We start from the raw sequence: 21,971 nt of genomic DNA, 5'->3' as shown, positions 1-21,971 counted from the left end.
TTCTTTCCAACTGTTTGGTTTTAGCTATATTATTACTCTTACTACAAATTTAAGCAACATCTCGAATTTTAATATCCCCCTGATCATTTTCAATGACATCTGTAGCTAACCACCATCCTATTCAGTTTTTTTTATACTTTCTAATGACAACTGTTCATTTCATTTTAGCAATCTTGTTTACATTTGCTTATAGATAGCAACTGCCTCAATAACATTATTCTTTTGCTTTCTTTAAAAGCAAGTAAGTTTCTAGGCATAGAAGTTAAAGGGAGGAAAATGTGGATTTCAAGGGAGGAAAATACCATAATTTTGTTTCCTGTGAAGAAACTGAACACACAGAGAATTACAACATGCCTCATATATTCCAATTTATATAACTTACCAGGTGTGCTTGTTGAAGGAGGCTTAGATGCCGAAGGCTCTGGTTCATCCTATGTAAATCAGATTAGAAATATGTATTAATTTTGCCAGAGGGATTTAAGTTTGCTGCAGTAAAAATAACCAGGAGTCTTGTAGAACCTTCAAGATAACAACTTTTTATTCTAACATATGCTTTCACTTCATCAGATTAGACAAAATAGGTTTGAGACCATGATATGTTATGCTAGACTAAAGACAAAGACTAACAAGGTGCCACAAGACCTCAGCTTATAATTATCTTCTAACTCCAGTAAACGTTATAATTAGGATTTCTCAGAACTAAATCTTTTAGAAGCTATTGACATAAAATGTCCAAAAGCTGCATGGAAGTAAAAGACACAACATTTCCAAAATGAATAAAAGTTGTATCCTTTGAAGTGTTGATGTAATATATATCCTAAGGCAAATTATTAAGGCAAGTTGAAATTAAAGTTTATTTTTCTTCCAATTTAGAAGGTGAATTGTACATTGTTATGTTTTACGGCTGACACAGATAAAAGTGAATTGAATTGTTAAGGATTATAATTCAGTTATAATTAGAAAACTGTATATTGCAAACTAGCCAAATACTTGCATTTTTTTCATCTTTTGGTTCCGCTTCTGATGATCCTTTCTCAGCAATTCTTCTCCTTAAGCAGGGAGAGAAAATGTATTCTCAGTCAGTGAATAAAACTGCCAAGATATGACTTTGATATCATTTCTTCCCAAATTGTCCTCTACTAGAGTGTGGGATAGTGCTGAGCTCACAAAAGCTGTTTAACTCATCAATGAATGTTTACAGTAATTGAGGCATACCAAGTCAGCTGTTAATAATACACAGAAGGTTGACAGGTAAGCCAGTTGTCCAGAGTTTCTAGCTTTCATGTAAAAAAGTCTTCATAATTCCAAAAATTGGCTAGGGGACATGGTTCAGCGGTAGAGCATCTGCACTGCATCCAGCAGGCCCCCAGGTTCAATCCCCAGCATCTCAAGTTAAAAGGATCAGGTAGCAGGAGATGTGGAAGACGTTGACCTGAAGACCTCGACCTATTTTGTTGCTAGCCAGAATAGACAATACTCAGTATACTCAATGACTTGACTCAGCATAAGGCAGCTTCATATGTTCAAATACAAGGCAAATTGAGTAGGCAATATTCTGTCCAACTGTGTGTGAGAAACACACCTCTCCCCATTCTTATTATTCTAGCCAACAATGGAAGTCTTACCTATGACTGAAATACAAGGATGTGGTAATGCCATGCTTTCCCCCCCCCTCTTGTAACCAATATGAAAAATGTCTGCCCCCGACTACTATTTACTTATTCAAAAGATTTAAAACCTACATTCTCAGCTATTAAATTTCAAAGAAATCTTTCAACATAGTTGACAAGTAAAACATCAATTATAGATAAAATAGAGCATGGACAATAACAAAAAATAGCATAATGACAAGTTGGAATATTACTCTATCAGCAGAATAGGGTAACTAAAAGAATCAGAACAACAATAATGTAGAATTCTAAAGAGAACCTGCTGTATAAAAAATGCATTAAAAAGCAGTGCACACAAAAAAATTAAGGTAAAGAAGAGCCCTGCTAAATCAGACCAGTAGCCCATCTAGTCCAGTTACTCTGGAGAGCCAACAACAGGTCATAGGGGCTGAGGCCTTCCCCTGATATTGCCTCCTGGCACTAGTATTCAGAGATTTTCTGCCTCTGAATGTAGAAGTTCCCTTTAATCACCACAGCTAGTAGCTACTGATATACATATCATCCGTGAATCTGTTCAATCCCCTTTTAAAGCTGTTGATTACTGTGGTCATCACTACGTCCTCTGGCAACAAATCCACATTTTAATCACTCATTCCTTTCATCCATCCTGAATTGACTGCCCACCAACTTTATTGAATGCCTTCAAGTTCCAGTATTTTGGGAGAGGGAGAAAAACTTCTCCCTCTCCATGCTTTCTACCCTGTGCATAATTTTATAAACCTCTATCATGTCTTCCCTCTGCCCCGTGCAATCCTGGCACCTCTTTTCTGAACTGAAAAGTCCCAAATTTGTCAGCCATTCATCACAAGAAAGGCGATCTAATTCATCAATCATCTGGGTTGCCCTCTTCTGTACTTTTTCCAGCTCTGCAATGTCCTTTTTCTAATATGGCAATCAGAACTGCACACAGTAATCCAAACGAGGCTGACTATACCAGAGTATAATATTGGCTGTTTTACCTAATAATTCCCAGCACAGAGTTTGCCTTTTCACTGCTGCAGCACACTCAGTTGACATGTTCATTGAGACATCCGCTATGACCCCAAGGTCTCTTGCCCACTCACTCTCAGCAAGTTCAGACCCTATTAGCGTATACCTTGACTTGTTTTTTGTTCCAATCATCTTGCACTTACCTACACAGAATTTCATTCACAACATTGTTGTTCTTTCACCCAATTTTTGGATATCCTTCTTGAAGGTCTTCACATTTGGTCTTGGTTTTCACCATGTCATCTGCAAACTTGGCCACTACATTGCTCACCCAGTTCCAGATTGTTTATGAACAAATTAAATAGCTTCAGTACCAATCCTTGTGGGACCCCACTGCTTACTTCCCTCCAATGCAAGAACTGCCCATTTATTCCTGACTCTCTGCTTTCTGTCAAAACCAATTTTTAATCCACAAGAGAACCCATCTTTTTATCCCATGCCTGCTAAGCTTACTCAGGAGTCTTTGGTGAGGTATCCTGGCAAAAGTCTTTTGAAAGTTCAAGTATATAACGTCTACCAGGTCATTGTCTACATGTTTGTTCACACATTTTCAAAGAACTCAAAAAAGTTGGTGTGGCTGGACTTCCCTTTGCAGAGGCCACAGGCTTTGTTCCTGCATGTGTCTAATTATTCTATATGTCATTACAGTTTCTGCTGATTTGCCTGGAATACACATTGGGCTAGCTGGCCTGTAATTCTCTGGTTTCTTTCTGGGTCCCTTTTTAAAAACTGGTGTAACATTTGCCACTCTCGTCTTCAGGAACAGTGGATGATTTTAGTCACAAGTTACATATACTGGTCAGTAGACCAACAATCTCATATTTGAGTTCCCTAAGATTGCCTGTCAGGGACAAGAGACTAACTTGTTTGTTATTTCCTTGTGTAATAGGACCAGAACTTCATTGCTCATCATCTCAATTTGACTCAGTCCTTCAGATTCTCTTCCTGAAAATAGTGACTGTGGCCTGGGTACATGCCACACAATTTCCACAGTGAATGTAGAGACAAACAATTCATTTAGCTTTTCTGCCATCTCCTCATCTTCCTCTTGCAATCCTTTTATTCCTTAGTCATCCAAAGGCCCAGCTGTTTCTCTGGCCAGTTTAGCAAATTCTCTTTTTGCTTGTGTAATTATTAACTTACCCTTCTTTTGACAGATCCTAGGCTCTCCTCTGTTCATTTCTCTGGAACAGACATTCCACTTTTAAAAAAAAACTTTTTGCTTTTTATGGCTTTTCTGAATTGAATCATTAACCACAAAGGCATCTTTTTGGACTTCCTAACCTGGGGAATGCATTTGATCCAGACAGAATGGGGAAGTGTTAAACTTGGAAGCCACAACAGGGAAGGCCTTAGTTTTCCTGACTAAATACTTTCATTCAACAGCTGGCAAAAGTATACAAAAGACCAGAAAGGATCCTGATACGACTATGAGGACTTCAATTTGTTTTCTATCCCTAGCTACCGCTATAAGCTAAGAAAAAGTACTTTTAGGATCCCACTGTCAGCTATTCACGACTTCGGACAAAAAAAAGAACACTTCAATAGTTGGACTGTCTACTTGGACATTAACTGAGTAACTCAGAACCAAGGAGCAACAGAGTCAAGAGACAAAAAGGACAGAGCAGCTTGTTATCCCTCTCAATCCAATAAGCTTTGCTGCTGACTGGTAAGAAAGCATGAGCAAAATTCTTGGGTAAAAAGAGATCTTTCCCCAACTTTTTGCAGTAGCTGCCAGGAAGTGACCAACTAACATAATTTGAAAACTGATGTACTTGATTTGTACAGTATACAAATCAGGCTGCAAGGATTTGGGGGACTGGAGTATAGCAACAATAACCCTAGTAAAGAGTCAGGTAGCACCTTTAGGACTAACCAACTTTATTGTAGCATAAGAGAACCACAGAGAACCACAACAACTGAAGAACAGAGCTGTGGTTCTCGAAAGCTTATGCTACAATAAAGTTGGTTACTCTTAAAGTTGCTACTGGACTCTTAACTATTTTGCTACTACAGACTAACACAGCTTACTCCTCTGGATCAATAACCCTAGTGTTTCAGATGGAGAGTTTAGGAAAACTGCAAGCAATATGTTATCATCTACATGTAAAAATGTGAATTTATACCACATGTATTTCAGACTGATATATGCATTAGGGTGAATGGATGTATGCAACTTCCAATCCACGTAGTGGGAAACAAATTTGCTAGCACATAATGAATGAGAGTCACATTTAAAGCAACTAGGAGAAATAAATCACCTGGAGTAGATGGGTTATCAATAGAGCTACTTCAAGCTACAGAAACAAGAATATGTCAAGAAATGACAAAAAACCAAAACAATGGCCCACAGACTGGAAATGTTCAATCTACATTCCAATTCAGAAAAAAGGAGATGCCAAAGACTCCCAATCTTTCCACGGAGGAACCTCTAATTTCTTTTTCTTTTTTTAAATCTCAAGGAAAGCCTACCTATGGAACATTTACAGGCCAGAAGAAGCTGGTGGCAGGAAGCACAATTCAATTACTGCTAAATTATTTTAAAGAACATTTATTTGTAAAGAGCTGCTATATCTCAGTTTGTGCATGTATGTTAGCTTGCATTATAAGAAAAAAACGAAGCATATTTCCTGTCTTTTTTGTATTATCTAAATTTTTCAAATATAAAAATATCAAATCAAAATAAAGTTCACATCCAAAGTCAATATAAGGTTTCAGTGTGATATCTGAGCTTGTTTATTTTTGTACAAATGTTGAATTCTTGTCTGATTTCAGGAGGAACCCCTGGTAATATCCCTGTGGAACCCTCAGGTTCTGTGGAACACTGGTTGGGAAACACTGGAGTGGATCATGAAAAACTATGAATGGTGTTAAAAGAAATGGAATCACACAATTTTAAGGCTGACAATGAAAAAATTGAAATTGTTACAGATTTTCTATTTCTTGGTTCAGTCATCAACCAGATGGGAGACTGCAACCAAGAAATCAGAAGGAGATTGAGACTTGGAAGGACAGCCAAGAAGGAACTAGAAAAAGTTCATTAAGGATAAGGATGTGTCACAGGGAACCAAGATCAAGATAATTCATACTATGGTATTCCCTATGACCATGTACTGATGCGAAAGTTGGACAATAAAGAAAGCTGACAGGAAGAAAACTGATTCATTTGAAATGTGGTATTGGAGAAGAATTTTATGGATACCTTCGACAGCCAAAAAGTGGTGAGTTCTAGATCAAATCAAGCCTAAACTCTCCCTAGAAGCTAAAATGACGAAACTGAGGCTATTGTACTTTGGTCACATCATAAGAAGACAGGACTCACTGGAATAGACAATAATTTTGGGAAAGATGGAAAGCAATAGGAAAAGATTAAAGATTATTATAAACTACTGCAAAGACATAAGTAAAGATCAAATTATTATCTTACCTTCTGGCCAGCAGTGCACTCATCTCTTCCATTAATCCACTTCCTCCTAGGGGAAGTGGCCCATTTCCACGCCCAGTATCTGTTTTAGGTGAAGCAGAGCTTGTTGGATTAGGAGACTCTTCATTCTGAAATTGACAACGCACAAAAGTAAAGTCATTTAGGAATTATAAATCCTTCATATATTTGAAAGGCTAGGTAACTTTAAAGTGACAAATAACTACTCTAGATTTGAATGATAAAAAGCTTAAGACGCTGGCTGATATTGGCTTATTAGACATTCTAGTTAATATTAACAAATTTGCACAGGCATTTAAAGACACTTCAATACTCAATTTATACTTGTCTTTTATGATAACAAGACCTGTGAACAGAGGACACCTTTGATTTGATGCATTTTTTAAAAAACAAATCATAGTTGTACTTACCCGAGATACTTTTCTAAGTTTGGCTCCAGCAAGAGCAGCTGCTAGTCCTGTTAAAGGGCGGTGGTCTTCAGACATCGATCCCATGGGGAAACCAGTGGTAGGCAGAGGTGGGGCAGGAGGTGGAGGAGGAACATGGTTAGGAAGGGGTGGTGGTGGTGGTGGAGGAGGAGGAGGTGGTGGACCTGATGGTGGAAGAGGTGGTGGTGGAGGTGGCCCTGGGGGAGCTGGAACTGCTGACGGGGACTGAACAGGGCCAACTGGAAGAGGTGGGGGTGGTGGAGGTGCAGGTGGCCCTTGGATAACACCTAATTCAAAAAACAAACACAAAACCAAACACAAAAATTATGACAAGAAGTGAACACTATCAAGAAAAAGCTACATACCTTCATATGAATCCTAATTCAATACAAAATTCACCTCAACACCACCAAAAAGTACTACCCAGTACAATGTGTATTTTAAGGGTAACAAGCCAACAATTCACTCAAGAAAATCAGCACTCAACATTTTCTCAGCAATAAGCAATGTTGTTTAAGTCAGAATTCATGCCATTCCTTTGAGAGGCACAATACTCTACAGATTCTGAGTAGGACAGAAATAACAGGTGAAGAAAAATGGAATCTATGAATAAAAATTAATGATCATAACACCAAAATGGTGTGTCTAACTTAAAACGCATTGTCTACTTTTCATCAGATCCCTTAAGTTTAGCCAGTTTAAGAGAAGACAAAGAAACAAAACAGAACTTCTGCATTTACTTAACTGTATCTCACATCTATGCACTTTCTCAGAAGTATTAAAAGCATATATTAGTGAGTTAGAAGATTTTTAAATGTTTGTGGATTAAGTATCTCCCTCCACCCCAGTCTTGGATTTTAGGCAGAACTGAATAAAGCTTGTCCATGACCAACAGGTAAGAGTTTGGTTTGTGAAAACAGGCAGATTTCCATCTATCCATGGGGAGCTGGATCTCTGAATGACTGAAATCAATGGAACAACTGCAAATAAAAGCTATTTCTATATACTGAGAAGTATACACATATACATACAACCAAAGCAACAACAGTGAGTTCTGGATATTTTTACTGACAAAAACAGAACTGAAAAAAGCCAGTTTAACAGTCAAGGTTAATCAACATGGAGCTAATCACTATGCTTACAACCAATCTTTTTAAAAAATAGCAAAACATAATCAGCAAATAGTCAAAGTGCACTTTAAAACATGTAACTGGGCATATGAGAAAATCACCAGCTCCAAATTTTCACAATTTCCCATAACAGACTTGCCAAACCTTTGTTGGGGGTGGGGAGGGTATTAAGATCACTGCAACTTCTGAGGTATTAAATCACGTTTCAGATGCAAATTAGTTTTGAGTGCATTCCTGATTAGTTAATTAGTAGCAATAACAGAAAGCCTTACCCTGCTGGGACGGAGGTTCAATCGGCTGAGAGGCTGTCTGCAAAACTGGCTCAGAAGCAGAAGAGTCTCCCAGCACAGAGTTTAGAGAGTTCTCAACAGAGGCAGGGGGAGCTGCAGAGGGAGAAGGGAGAACACTAGGCTTGGATGAGGGAGCCGAGGAATTAGGGGAGCTTGGAGAAGCAACTTGAGGTCCAGAGAGTGAAAGAGGCTGAAACGAAGGTGGTGGTGGGGTTGGACCTGAGGTAGGTGGTGAAGGAGCTGGATAATTTGCCAATTCTGGAAGCCCATTGGGTGCTGTAGGGGATGGTGACATTTGGGATAATTGTGCAGTAACAGGAATTGGTAGAACAGGCTTTGGGCCTGTGGCTTTGCCAGGAGGGCTGCTAATCATTACAGGAGGAGATGGAGGAAGAGGTGCAAAACTAGTAGCAGACCACGTAGTGGACTTGGTATTTGAAGTAAGAGACACTGGGGGATTCACAGGTGAAGGTGGTCGAGAAGTTTTGTTCAGAGGACGGGGAACAGTAGCATAGTGGGGAAGAACAGGGTGGAAGGCTGAACCCAACGATGTAGCAAAACGTGATGCAGAGTGCCTTAGCGGTGGTGTAGGAGGGGAGGAAACTGGCTGTGCAGAAGTCACTACAGCATAATCCGGAGTAGAGTCTGACATTGCTTTAGCATATGATGGAGGAGGTGCTGAAGGAGGCTGGCAGCTGGAGTATTCAGGAAGTGAAGTGCTATACGGGGAGCTGTCGTAAGATGGAGCTGGACAGAAGATGGAAAGCAGCAGCAAAGGCAGGATAAAAGAGGAAAGAGAGAAAAAGGGAGCTAATGAAGCAACAAAACCAGCATTCAAACAAAATTTATAAATTTAGACTATAGTTAGTACCAGAGGATTAGGCACAAGTAAATTACGGTTAGAAGAATTTATATACTATCAACAGATGCTTTCAATTTTGTCATATATTGTGCCAATATTTAGATTACAAGCACATTCTGGAAATGCGAAAAACTCAGATTTAGAATAAGCTCTCAGGTAATCAGCAAAATCAATCAGTTGGAATCAAGTGTAGTGATCTTAACATGTGTTTTAAGACTTAGAAGCAACCAGTATATAAATAAATATGCCTCATCCTCCATAGAAAGTACACACACGTTTCCAAGTAATACTTCAACAAGGAACATAACAAAATAAGAAAATTAGAAAATTCTTCCTCAAGTGACTGGTTTAAGTAAGAGAGTGCCTGAATAGCAGATCATGATAAAAAACTGATATATAATACAGCAACAGGCTGGTAAATAGCCATGTAGATGGTGGTCTGTGCCAAGTAACCTTTAGGTGAACAGCTCTGACAAATTTTCTTTGAATACAGGAGTCATTATGAACCACCTTTTTTTTACCCTTTAGGGTTTCTTAATGACCAATTAAAAAAAATTGGTACCATAAAACAAAATTCTAACCTCTTCTCATAGTCTCTCATACAATATGACCAAAAGTTTTGTTGTCACAACGAAAAGCTAATCTTTCGTTCATATATAACATACCCATTTTTGGAGGACTGCAGAAATGTTTAAAAAAGTAGGACTCAGGGCTTAACTTATAAATATGCCTAAGAAGCTGTTAAGATCATACTGAAGCTATGCTCTTCTGGGCTATTTCTTCCATTACATAAGAAGAATTAATGCCAAATGAATATTATATTATGCCTTTTTCTGTCAAAACTATCCAATCCTAAACCTATTGAGGACGGGGCACAACTTTCAGAAGCTGGTAGACTCTCCTTCCCATTATGGCTGACTCCATATGAAAAATGCCCAGTGGGATAGAGAGGGTTTTCTACATTCTACTGAAAAATCTTTGCTTTATTAAAGATTTGGCTGCATGCCATGCCATGTTTTTCTAAAATGTAGAAAATTCTCTCTGTCCCTCAAGGCAATTTTCATACAGAGTCAAGAGTTAAAACTCTCAACGCTGGAAAATGAATCCTCACTTCCAGAGCAGCATGCCACCATCTGCCTCTTTGACTTAACTTCAACTTGAGACCAAGAGAAAAATCTCAAGTCCCACTGGTTATTAAGCAAAACTGAGGTCAGCCTGGCAAGTTTGCAGACTGGGCTCCACAAAAAAATTACTTGAGTAGTTGTAGCTAGAGATGGGCACGAAGAAGCAATATGAACAAAAAAAAAAGCCGGGAACAGCCCAATTTGCTGTTCGCAAATAAGCTGTTAATGAGGCCCCATTCTAAACGAACAGGGGGTCATTGCAAGCCTCGCCCATTGCTGTTCGTCTTGCTGTTCGTCAAGCCGGACAGTCTGGCACCTGCAATCAATTCCCTTGGCAACTTAGGCAGGGAGTGTCTGAACTCTGTCTGAATTCCTGATATTGCCCTGGAAACCCCAATCTAAGCCCAATTTAGCTTGATAGGCAGGTCTTCCTTTCAAGTGTGGAGCTCCAATTTTGTTACAATGAGGGAGCAAAGACCAGGGGGGAGGGGGGCTCCCAGCTCTGACTTTGCAGACAGTAGAGAGGGAGAGAGACAGCTGCTGTTGGCATTTTGATAGAGTGCATTGGAGCTTGAATTTTCTTTGTGTGTGGTGGGATAGGGATCTACCCCTTCAAGTTCTAGGGCTGCTGCCAGGCTCTGGGCCAAGCTATTATTTTTTTATTGGTACCTTTCCTGCTGTCTGCTCAGGTAAGGTTTCTGGGAGTGGTGCAGTAGGGATCTTGACTTGGATGATGGCTGGAGAAGAGCCTGCTGGCTCCCACGAACAGCCAACCACGAACATGTTCGTGAACAGGGCCATGTTTGTGGTTGTTCGTGGGACCTTGTTCATGGATGGCAACGAACAACCAACATCATGTTTGTTTGTTTGTTTTTCTGTTCGTGTCCGTCTCTCATTGTAGCAAGTAGGCCAAGGCGCTGGACTCAGATTGAAGCATTGGAAACCCAAATAGCTCCAGATGAATATGATTAATTAGGTTTATTGAAAGAAGTGCAAAAAGAATACAAATTATAGAAGTGGGCAAAACAGGAGAAGAAAACAATAAGCTAAATAAGTAACCTAATAAGGCGGTAAAGGCTTTCAGTCCTAAACCAGATGTTACATTTCAGCTACAGCACAAGAGTCCAGGCAAACTTCAAAGTCCAGAGTCCAAAGAACAAAGACAAGATGGTGTATAGCTACAGGCTCCTACTTGAAAACATCCCAACAAGAATAGTATCTAGGAACACCAGTCTGATTCCTAGCCAGGATCTGATCCTTAGCTATCCTTAGCTGAACCCTAGCTGCCCCTCCTGCAACATCTTCAGCTATGATTAGAATAGAATTATCTCTACTCTCAATAATAACCTTAGTCCACAAAGCAGCCGGTAACTATTGGATGAAAATCATATTTTGCACATCTCCAGACCTTTTGACTTTGGTGTATGGAGAAATGAAGCATAACTCATGATGCAATTTTGTGTTGAGATTAGTGGCTAGCCTTGGCTTCTCCTGATATTGGCTTCTCCTGATTAGTGGCTAGCCTTGGCTTCTCCTTGAGGACCCTTGGACTCTATGCAGCCAAATCTTTAGTAAAACAGAGATTGTCAGACCAGAGGGCTCAAACTGATGCTGAACTAGTAGGTACCCTGAAAACAACCCTACTATATAGGCAGTTACTTTCTTCTCCCTTGAGTCTTTCAGCATACTTTATTGATACAGTGAACTCAAAAAGACCTTCACTAAGGCACGACTAGAGATTCTACTGCTTGCTGTCTTGGAAGGCCATTTTAATGGGGTCCCATATAGCAAAAGAGTCTGCTCCTATGATTATAGTTTGTTCAGGATTTGTCCCATGTCATATAACCAATGTCTGAGATTTGAGGCTGAGCTCAGTCCTCAGATTTTTGAGGAACATTTTATCTCATTTCCCAGGAAGGGCAGACCAAGAGAAATTAGTTTTATTATTGGCCAATAGGGACAAATCTATTACTCTCCAAATGGCAAGTTTGCCGCCACCATCAGAAAGGTAAAAAAGACAATGAGGCATGCTGACCCAAGAATGGCTTATCCGTACCTGCTCTACTCTGGGCCATTAGCCTTTGGATTGTATGGTGTTTTTATCAGATAATTTAAATTGTGATTCTGTATTTTAATCCTTTCTGTGAAAACATCCAGAATTTTTATTTTATTTTAAAATTTTATCATGATGGACTGGACATTTGATTTTCTCTTTTATTGTTTCTATGACTTTTTGCTAACACAATAAAGACTGTTTATGATTATTTTTTAAAAGCACCTTTTGTCTCTTAGCTTGACAATACACCTTTTGTCTCTTAGCTTGACTAGCACTGCTCCTGGCTGCTCTAGTCTGTTATGCTTTCCTTCGAGGAAGGACACCCCCCCAAAAAAAGCTAGCATTCTGTTTCATCCTCAATTGTTATGGGTGGATGGAGCTTTTTGAAGATAGCCGTCCCTCCAGTTACAAGTATTAAAGGAGAGTGAACAAGAGCTGCAGGGATCATCAGCAACCAAAGAGACAAAGCATTTACTGAATATCCTAGGTGCCATCTCGATATTTCCAGATACTGTAACAACCTGGCATCCATAATTTCTCAATCCCTGTAGGCAACCAAATAGGAAAACCTGGAATAAAACTTTTAAGCTGTTGATATATCAAACATGATTAGTGTGAGAGTGATAATGTGGACTAGTTTTGGTGGACTTATTTGCACATGATGTCTATTTTATCTACAGTGAAATAGAGGAGCCTTTATACAACCACACGAGAATATCAACATATTCCATTCAATTATATCATAATGAATCTGAAACAACTCACGCTCTAGATTTTAAATAACCCCATACATGCACATGCACACACTACATCCCTCAACATTTTCAGTACTATTCAGCATTCTAGGCAAGTCCTGTGTAAATGGATATACTTGAATCAAGTAGACATGAAAAAATACAAAATGGATTACAAAACTCCCAAGATAAGATTATCCAGCTTTCTATTCAGATGTGCTTGGGATAAGAAAAACAGTCAAACGTCTTTATATTTGACTTCATATTTGTAAACTGTTCATTAAGCATAACTTAAAATAATTTTTTAAAAAGGTTTCCTCGAAGTTATCAAATTTAGCTGAAAAAATTGCAAAACACCTAAGATTTCAAATTCCTATCATTTATGGTTGCAGCTAAATTCCTAAATAATTAATTGTATCACCTGCCAAAAGCAACATCTCTCAACTACTGGAAATTTATTGAGAAATAGCCTAAAAATATCCAATGTACATCTCCTCCACACCCTGAAGGAAAAAAGGCATGCAGTGTTCACGATGCAGACTGAAGCCTGCCAGGATTGCGAGGCTAGATTGAGGATGCTACGAGAAAGGGATACACTAGCAAAACACAGCATAAATAGGAAGTTTCACATAAGAGATCTCACACTTAACAGAAAAGGAAGCTGGAATAAGAGTGGATGTGGTGCTAGCGGTAGGATGTTAATGAACAAAAATGGATATTGACAAGGTTTGGGAAGAATTAATACCATATTTTTAGGAACAAGGCACTGAAAAGTTTGCAAGAGAACTGTAGGATGGCACACCTCACAGGTGGCACAACTCAGCATGAAATGCCTTACTTCCTTTGTGTAAGTCTTTACATCTGGAATTGTATAATATGGCATGAATAGCAGAATATTCTCAAAGAGAATCCACGAAGTTACTTTCAGAATCATTTCCCTAACCAAATAGAAAATGTTGTGGAAACATAAGCTTCCGCAAATGGCTGAGCACAAAGAACACTCAAAATTGGCATCAAGTGATTACCATGAGCAAAATCTGTAGTTAGTATGGTTTCTTTCCCGAATATATTTTGTATCCAATCATGTTCCCTGAATACTAATCAACACTATCCAGAGTTCCTAACAAAATGTTTCAGAGGGAACAAAAAGTCAAAGAAAGTGTACAGAAGCAGCATAGTGACATATATGCTCATACAGTTACTGAAAAGTCTCAATCATTCTAGGCTTCCACAACAACACATCTTCTTTCCAGGAAGCATACACAAAATAGAAACAAAACAGTTAAGAGGTGAGGGAAGTACAGGCAAACTTCGCAATTCATTTTCCCTTTTTCTTTTTCCTGTAGAAATTTTTATATGAAGAAGGAAACATCAACTTACTCTAATCACAGAATCTAATTCTTGAGCACAGAACTCTGTTACCTTATATAAGAAAGTACCCATTTCCCATCATATTTTCTTAAACAAATTAAGATGATCAACAAATTCAGACATTTATACAATGAAAACTCACATTCATATCCATGAACTTCAATACATTTAGGTCCTGAGAATAACTTATCTCCTCTAGGCTTTGGATTTCAGTTAATGTATAAGTAAACTAGGAATAAGTAATTTTAAACTCTGATTACTTTTGTTAATGCAATCCCACAAGCCACATATTTCAAGGTAATATTAAAATTCTTACCAACACTTGACAGTTTTCTTTCTCTTTCCCATTCCAGCTGCTCTCTTTCTAGTTGGTCTTGGTGTTCCCTTTCCTGCCTTTCCCAGTCCAATCTCTCCCGTTCTTGTCTTTCTCGCTCTTGTCTCTCTCTTTCTAGGCGCTCTTGCCGGTCTCGCTCTTGCCGGTCCTTCTCCAGTTGCTCCTGTTCCAATCGCTCTCTATCCAGTCTTTCCTTTTCCAGCCTCTCTCTTTCCAGCCTCTCCCTTTCTAACTCCTTCTGTCGCTGCTGCTCCTGCAGTTGCCTACAATTAATTAAACAAAAAGTGTTAATGAATTGAAAACATAATGCTTGACCATTAATAGTGAAAGTAGTGAACCAGTGAAAGTTCTATATTTCTTATTTGTGTAACACAGTAATGGTGCTCTACAAAGTTGAACAATGCTACACAAGCCGGGGGTCTGCAAGGAATCACAGAAGGGAGATAATTCTAAAACCTCAAAAGCTTTCCCCTCAAGAATTCTCTAAACTGTCAAGAGTTCAAGCAGGCTAACTTCCCTCATTTTCTTCCCTTCAGCTGAGTCTCAGCATTCTGTGTCCTGGAGCATATTTAATTCTAAAGGGTTAGGGGTTGGGGGGGCGGTGTAGTGTCTTTTACAAAGTAATACTTTTCTGGATATCTGGAGTATTCCCTGAATACTCCCCTTTCTTGCCTGTGGGTGGTTTGATTTAGCTGTTTTTATGACTGGCATGGGACTTCCACCCCACTTGCTTGGTCCCAGTATGACCACCCTTGCATCTGTTCCCCGTTATTTTTGGTTCCACTCCCTCCTATGCTGCTAGCTCCAAATACCTCTTTGTCCCCCTCATCCCCCATTCTTTTTGTCTGCCACTTTTATCTTCTCTCCTCTCCCTCTTATATTCCCAACTCCTGCTCTCCCCTCTACTCATTTTCATGTGCCACTGAGCTTGCAGAAACACCTTATTGCTGAGGGTCACATTTTTAAATCCACATTAGGAAGGGCCATACATTTCTTCTAGATGATGATACCAAAGATTCAAATTTTAGTAATATGTACAACAAGAGTCCCCAACGTTTAATGCGTGAGTGACAGAAATATCTCTACGTTTTTTATAGGAAAAGTCTTAAATATTATTTCTATAATAATGAGAAAGAAGCTCTGATTTTGTCCCTGAATCTTACTGAACTTGAACTGTTAAAGACATCTATTCCTTTTTTGTTTTACTGGGACTACGGCTATAAACATACTTTATTAGAGAATGATATTGCGTGGTAATGTATTATTAAAATATATTAACAAAAAACTCATCTGTTCACTAAAGACCAATTGCCATATTATGTTGTATCCATACAGGTCCCTCTTCAGGATTCAGGGTTTTGCTTCCTGACATGTTATCTCAGACAAAAAAAATCTACTAGCAGGGTTGTTGACATATAAAAACATATCCTAAATAAGCATGAATCGTATACGTAAGTGGCTCATATGTAAGAGGAATCATTATCAAAGATTTTGTTAGGGCATGTAGGCAAAACACTGGTTTAAAATCCCTGCAACGCTATATAACATTTTGTGATGACTACAGAGTACTATACACACTTATTTATTGATGCAACAACTCTTAGCACCAAGACACTGAACACTGAATATTTAAACGCTTTGTGTCACTGATTGATATATATTTCCAGCTTCTTCAAATCAGAATGAACTACCAACAGAGGGCAGCAAATTCCCAAAACATCTGTTTATATACATTACATGGAGCCAGAGACACCACCCATATGTAAAGAATGCTTATCTCAGCATAGCTGTAATTCACTACATGGTTTATCAGCTGCAAATTTCAGAAAAGGCATTGAGAAGTATGTTCTTTTGTGGTCTAGGTACCTTTGTACAGTGGACTGTACACAAGTCATTTTTAAAAGGTTTTTTGTCATGTATTATTCAGGAGGCCTTTCTTACACAGGTAGTAATAGGGCTGTGCTCTAATGAAATGGTTCAGAGAGATGTGTCTGTACAGGGTCTGTAGACTATACTACTATGTACCATTTGTTACTGTATGCACTTACTGGATAGTTCTGTGTTTGTTTAATATGTCATATCACTCTGCTTTTGTTGTGTTTCAGCACTGATTTTTTTCAGCACTGTATTTGATTTCTGCTTGCTTTGTTTCAATTTTGTTTTTCAGCTCTGAATCAGATTTCTGCTTGTTTTCAAATTTCTGCTATCTTACCATATTGCATTGCTGACGTCCCAGCCATTGATTGTATTGACTTATTCTATGTAATCTGCCTTGACTCAGTGAGAAGGGCAAGCTAGAAATAATGCTTACATAGCAACCCTAGTTTTATCCTATCTAGGTTACATCTTCTCCTAAGTTAGCTTTAAAAATTCTGAAGCATCAAGTGTTCCCAAATCATTCACTGGGCACCTACACTAGATGTTTAACAGTTTTGTACCCAATTCCAGAGAATACTGAACTATTACCACTAGATCCCAAAATATACTTTATAAACGTATACAGTTAGTCTTCTCAAGCTTTCTCTTTAGAACAGTTAGCTCCTTTAAAAGGCACATCTATACACAGTGATGGATTTAAACCAAGGAGAACTGTGTTTGAATCTGATTGAAGCAAAGAGTTTTCCAGAATTTTTTTAGATGCTGTATTTTGCTGTGAAAAACTTTCTGCCCGGCTTAAGTAAATATAGTCTGTTTATCTAACAGTTTTCATTGCTACTGTGCTGCAACCACATTAACAGCACAATCCTGAGGCCCACTGTGCCAGCACCTGCATACCTGATTGCTCATCCTCTCCCTAAGGACCTTCATGGGAGAGCTACATCAGTGGCCAAGCCTGGCAAAGCGCGACGAGGCCACAGCAGGAAGTGCATGTCCCACTATTCCAGACAACCCCCCACACATTCCCCAATGGCTGTGCCGCCCCCATAAAAAGCCTGTGAGTGGCAAGTAAAGGCACAGCCGATGCACAGGCAGTGATCCCTCTTGCCACCTCCACACACTCCCAGTGGAACAGCCGTGGATATGAGCCAGGAGTAGATTCACATCAGCACTGCACCTGCCATGCCTCTGCCCAAGGTGTCTACAGCATGGCTTCCTGCATTCATCTGTTGCTTTGACAGTCTGATGGCCTCTGTCTGCAGCAGATTTATCACAGTCCTCTTTACTTCTGGGAGGTCAGAAATGTAAGAGATAGCTTCTCCCAAAAGTTTAATTGGAAGCCTCCCATAATAGCTCAATAGTTGCCGATGTGCAGATATAAAGCTGAGACAGAGTACTGCATTCTGCCTGTGCTATCTAGTTTCTTGCCTCCTCTGTCAGGAATGGTAACATTGCTGCACCTCCTCCACAAACAATGAGGACGGTGGTGGGTGCTTCACCAGGGATGACCACATGTTATGCTTGACATGAGCTCAATCTTCTTTGATGTAGTTGGGAGCTCTGCAGGTTTTTCCCATCTACTGGTGACCACCTTTTCTAAATTCTCAGGAATACGAAAGGCTATTACGGAAGGTAATCTGGATAGAGGTGACTGAGGAGTTTGTCCTTCGTCTTGGGATCCGATGAGGAGATGTCCAATTCTGAAGATCTGAAGGCCTTTGCCATTTGGGACATCTGTTCAGAGAAGATCTGAAGGTCTTCATACAGAGAACTGGAACTCTGGCCCACACTGCCATTGGGTGATGGATCCAAAGCTTTCTCAGATCTGACCTCAGAGATGGCAGCCACCGGTTCATCCTCCTCTTCCAAGTCATACTGAGATTGTAATTGTGAAGGGTACTGTTATGACCTGTACTTTCTTCGGGGTAGATTTTTCTTTTAATCTTCCCCTTACACCCTCTGGGTAGTTTGCTGCCACCAGGAATATATTATTCCAAAATATTTTATTCAAATTTCCCCTTTGGTAACGTGTTTAAGCGTCAGGCTCCTTCATGGTTCTATGTGGCCCTGAGGATATGAATGGGATATAGCAATGACAGCTACACTGGGATATAACAAAACAAAACAAATGTTTATTTTTCAAGAAGCGTATTGGTTTCATAAAAGTAGTTCTTAGTTCTTAATGTTACTTCATTTAAACTCATTCACACAGATCTCTTGTAAGGCTTCACACACAGTTAGCCTCTTTTTCTAGGCTCTATATTTCTCTCACAGAAAACTCCTCAGGCAGCACACAGCTAGCCTCTCTTTCTCTTATTCACAGAAATATGAAACCTGCTCAGGTAGCACACAGCAGGCCTCTCTTTCCCTGAATGAGTGTCCTTTCACAAACATGCTCAGTTCAGGTTCCACACAGGTTATATTTCTCTCATAAACACTTCAACATATTCAGGCAGCACACAGCTAGCCTGCTTTCTTCTCTCTCCCAACTTTTCTCTCCCTACTGTCAGTCTCAAACTGCATTCACTCCGCCCACACTCTGTCATCAACCAATCACATCACTCACTCTTCCCTCTCTCACCCCCACTCTTCATCTAGCTCAAACCAAGCATTTAAAGACACATGCACCCATTTCTTGAAATCATTACAAATCCCCCCCTTCTCCTTTAAGCGGAACACATCTCTTTTCCAAAAAGGGAATGTTTTATTGTCTCTGCAGTTCCAGTTAAGTCCATTTCTCTTCTGTGGTTTTTGTTTTAAAGTCTTGGGTTTCTTTCTCTTGCATTCCTCCTCTGCTGGAGTGTCATCTTCCTCTCTGGGATGTTCCACTGCTGGGCTGAGGTCATCTCGGCTTTGGCCTTCTCTACTAGGTCGTTGTTGGCTTCTTCTGGTTGCTTCTCTATCAATATTCTGTTCTTTTCTAAACAGTCTCTTTCTTGCGAACAGTGTTTGAGCTGCTCAGTTCTTTACATGCTCTCTTCATGTTTGATGCACTGGGTGACTCATTTAGAAGGCTAGCATCCTTCAAGGATTTTCCTAACTCTTTATACTGTTTTTTGCACATGCTGAGCTTTTCTAGTACTTTACATTTGTCTTCAACCAGTCCAGCAACTTTACTAGCAAGTTGCTTCTCTCCTCCAACATAAAGTCTATTTCTAATGGACTGATAGCTTCTGTACATCAGTAGAAAGACAATTAAAAGAGTAACTACGGCAAAATAAATCACCATTTCTAAATGCTGAATCCTTTTGTTGCTGTTTTCTAGGGCTTTTTGCAGACTTTGGTTTTCTATATCCAAACCTTGGTAACTGACTTCTAAATGTTCAGCCTTCTTAAAAGATGTTTTCCTAAGCCTTAGACTTTTCTGAAGCTGTAGGTTCTCACTTTCCAGTTCTTTGTTTTCTAATTGTAACTGAGCCATCTTGAGGTTCATACTCTTCAAAGATTCAACTGTTCTGAGTTCTAAATTCTCTTCATCAATTTGTGTATTCTGTTTCTCTAAATATTCTGGACTAGGATTATACATTCCCTCAGGGTTTCTCTCAGATGCAGTACTCCTAGGCTCCACACTGCTTTGTATCAGTATAACTGTGTTTTTTTATACTTTTCCCCTCATGAGGTAAATTTAACTCATTGCACTTCTGAATCAGAGCCTCCTTTTTCATCCCCATAAACTCTGCCACTTTTCTCTCTTTTACTTGTATTTCCTGCTACAATTTTACTAAAATTCAGCAGATTATGTTCTTTCTTATAAATCCTACTAGTTTTCTGTGTCTTTCCTTTATAACAGTTCCATATTCCTCATAGGATTTAACTGAACACTCACTCTCTTTGGCTTTCTGTCCTTTCAGAATGTCTTTCTCTCAGAATGTTCCTTCCTCCCGGGCTACTATATCCCACTTAAAATATTTTCTTCTCCTCAGGATGTTTGAGATCCCACCGCTATGCCTCCACTTGTTATGAACTGTACTTTCTTCGGGGTAGTTCTTTTAATCTTCCCCTTATACCCTCTGGGTAGTTTGCTGCCACCAGGAATATATTATTCCAAAATATTTTATTCAAATTTCCCCTTTGGTAACGTGTTTAAGCGTCAGGCTCCTTCGTGGTTCTATGTGGCCCTGAGGATATGAATGGGATATAGCAATGACAGCGGCACTGGGATATAACAAAACAAAACAAATGTTTATTTTTCAAGAAGCGTATTGGTTTCATAAAAGTAGTTCTTAGTTCTTAATGTTACTTCATTTAAACTCATTCACACAGATCTCTTGTAAGGCTTCACACACAGTTAGCCTCTTTTTCTAGGCTCTATATTTCTCTCACAGAAAACTCCTCAGGCAGCACACAGCTAGCCTCTCTTTCTCTTATTCACAGGAATATTAAACCTGCTCAGGCAGCACACAGCTGGCATCTCTTTCCCTGACTGAGTGCCGTTTCACAAACATGCTCAGTTCAGGTTCCACACAGGTTATATTTCTCTCATAAACACTTCAACATATTCAGGCAGCACACAGCTAGCCTGCTTTCTTCTCTCTCCCAACTTTTCTCTCCCTACTGTCAGTCTCAAACTGCATTCACTCCGCCCACACTCTGTCATCAACCAATCACATCACTCACTCTTCCCTCTCTCACCCCCACTCTTCACCTAGCTCAAACCAAGCATTTAAAGACACATGCACCCATTTCTTGAAATCATTACAGGTACAATGATGTGGACGGTGTTGAATTCGAAGAAGCATGAACGACTGGCCCTTCTGGCCACTAGCAACAATAAGACGGAGGGATGCTAATGGGCATAAGATAGTGACATCAGTTCTGATGAGGGATGGGGATCTGACTGGTGGTGGCCAAGATCTCTCAGAGCTGATGATGAGTAGCCTCGAGGGGACTCTATCTGGACCCTTGAAGCTCTTGGATCTGGTAGTTAAGTTGGGTCTTGTTCAGATTCGTAGATTTATTTCCATCAAATTGTTCTGAGGATGAAATCCCTGAGCCACAGAGTTGAGTCTCATCCTTGGAAAGAGAGAATTCAGATGAAGTGAAGGGGTCCTAGGTGTGATTGGAATAACCTCCTCGACCACAGTCTTGGTAGTGGAAGAGCGGCTACAATGAGTTCTGACCTTGAATCGAGATCTTTGTTTCATCTTCTTTGGTCTCTTGGATGGCGGTTCCAACGAGTGCCTCAAATCCAGGAGATCTCGAAGAGCATGATTTCCTGCCCGTCAGATCCTACCTCAGTGCTGACCTTGAGGAAGACACAGATCCAGCCCAAGATGTGCGCTCCTTTGCAGCAGATGACTGTCGGTAGACTGCAGCTTGGTGGACACTCCTTCACAGCAGGTGCCATAGCTGCTGGAGGGTCAAAACCAGATAGCACTTTTTCCCCACAGTGTGGCCTTTAAACAGAGTCCCCTTGTTTCTGGCTTTAAGCATAAATTGCTGGCAAACTTTACAGGCTGTGATATTATGGCCTTCTCCCAGACAGTGCAAACAAAGATCATGCTCATCAGTGTGGGTAATCTTAGTGCCATATCTAGTGCACTTCTTGAAAAGTGGCCCCTGAGACACTCTGAGGGACTACAGACGACATGGGGCCATGGGCACCTTGGTCAGAGGTTATGTAGGGTCCCTAGGAACTGATGGGGTGCAAAGAAGAGGGCTC

The 21,971-nt window shown here is 39.8% G+C and overlaps 1 protein-coding gene across 2 annotated transcripts in view; it reads right to left on the bottom strand.

Moving 5' to 3' along the window:
• ENAH (ENAH actin regulator) overlaps positions 1-21,971 on the bottom strand; it is a 148,877-nt gene that overhangs the window by 14,342 nt on the left and 112,564 nt on the right. Inside the window, exons 5-10 of one of the 2 annotated variants that reach the window (XM_054979705.1) lie at positions 14,414-14,694; positions 7,933-8,697; positions 6,513-6,817; positions 6,088-6,212; positions 995-1,049; positions 383-431 (exon numbers count right to left, since the gene is read on the bottom strand). In XM_054979705.1, the coding sequence (XP_054835680.1) occupies positions 383-431; positions 995-1,049; positions 6,088-6,212; positions 6,513-6,817; positions 7,933-8,697; positions 14,414-14,694 (1,580 nt within the window). The remainder of the gene's footprint in view (positions 1-382; positions 432-994; positions 1,050-6,087; positions 6,213-6,512; positions 6,818-7,932; positions 8,698-14,413; positions 14,695-21,971) is intronic. The other variant, XM_054979714.1, reaches the window with a different exon arrangement.

Source organism: Eublepharis macularius, chromosome 1, assembly GCF_028583425.1.
Source record: "Eublepharis macularius isolate TG4126 chromosome 1, MPM_Emac_v1.0, whole genome shotgun sequence".
NCBI classification, from domain to species: Eukaryota; Metazoa; Chordata; class Lepidosauria; order Squamata; family Eublepharidae; genus Eublepharis; species Eublepharis macularius.
This window is presented reverse-complemented; position numbering and strand designations above follow the sequence as displayed.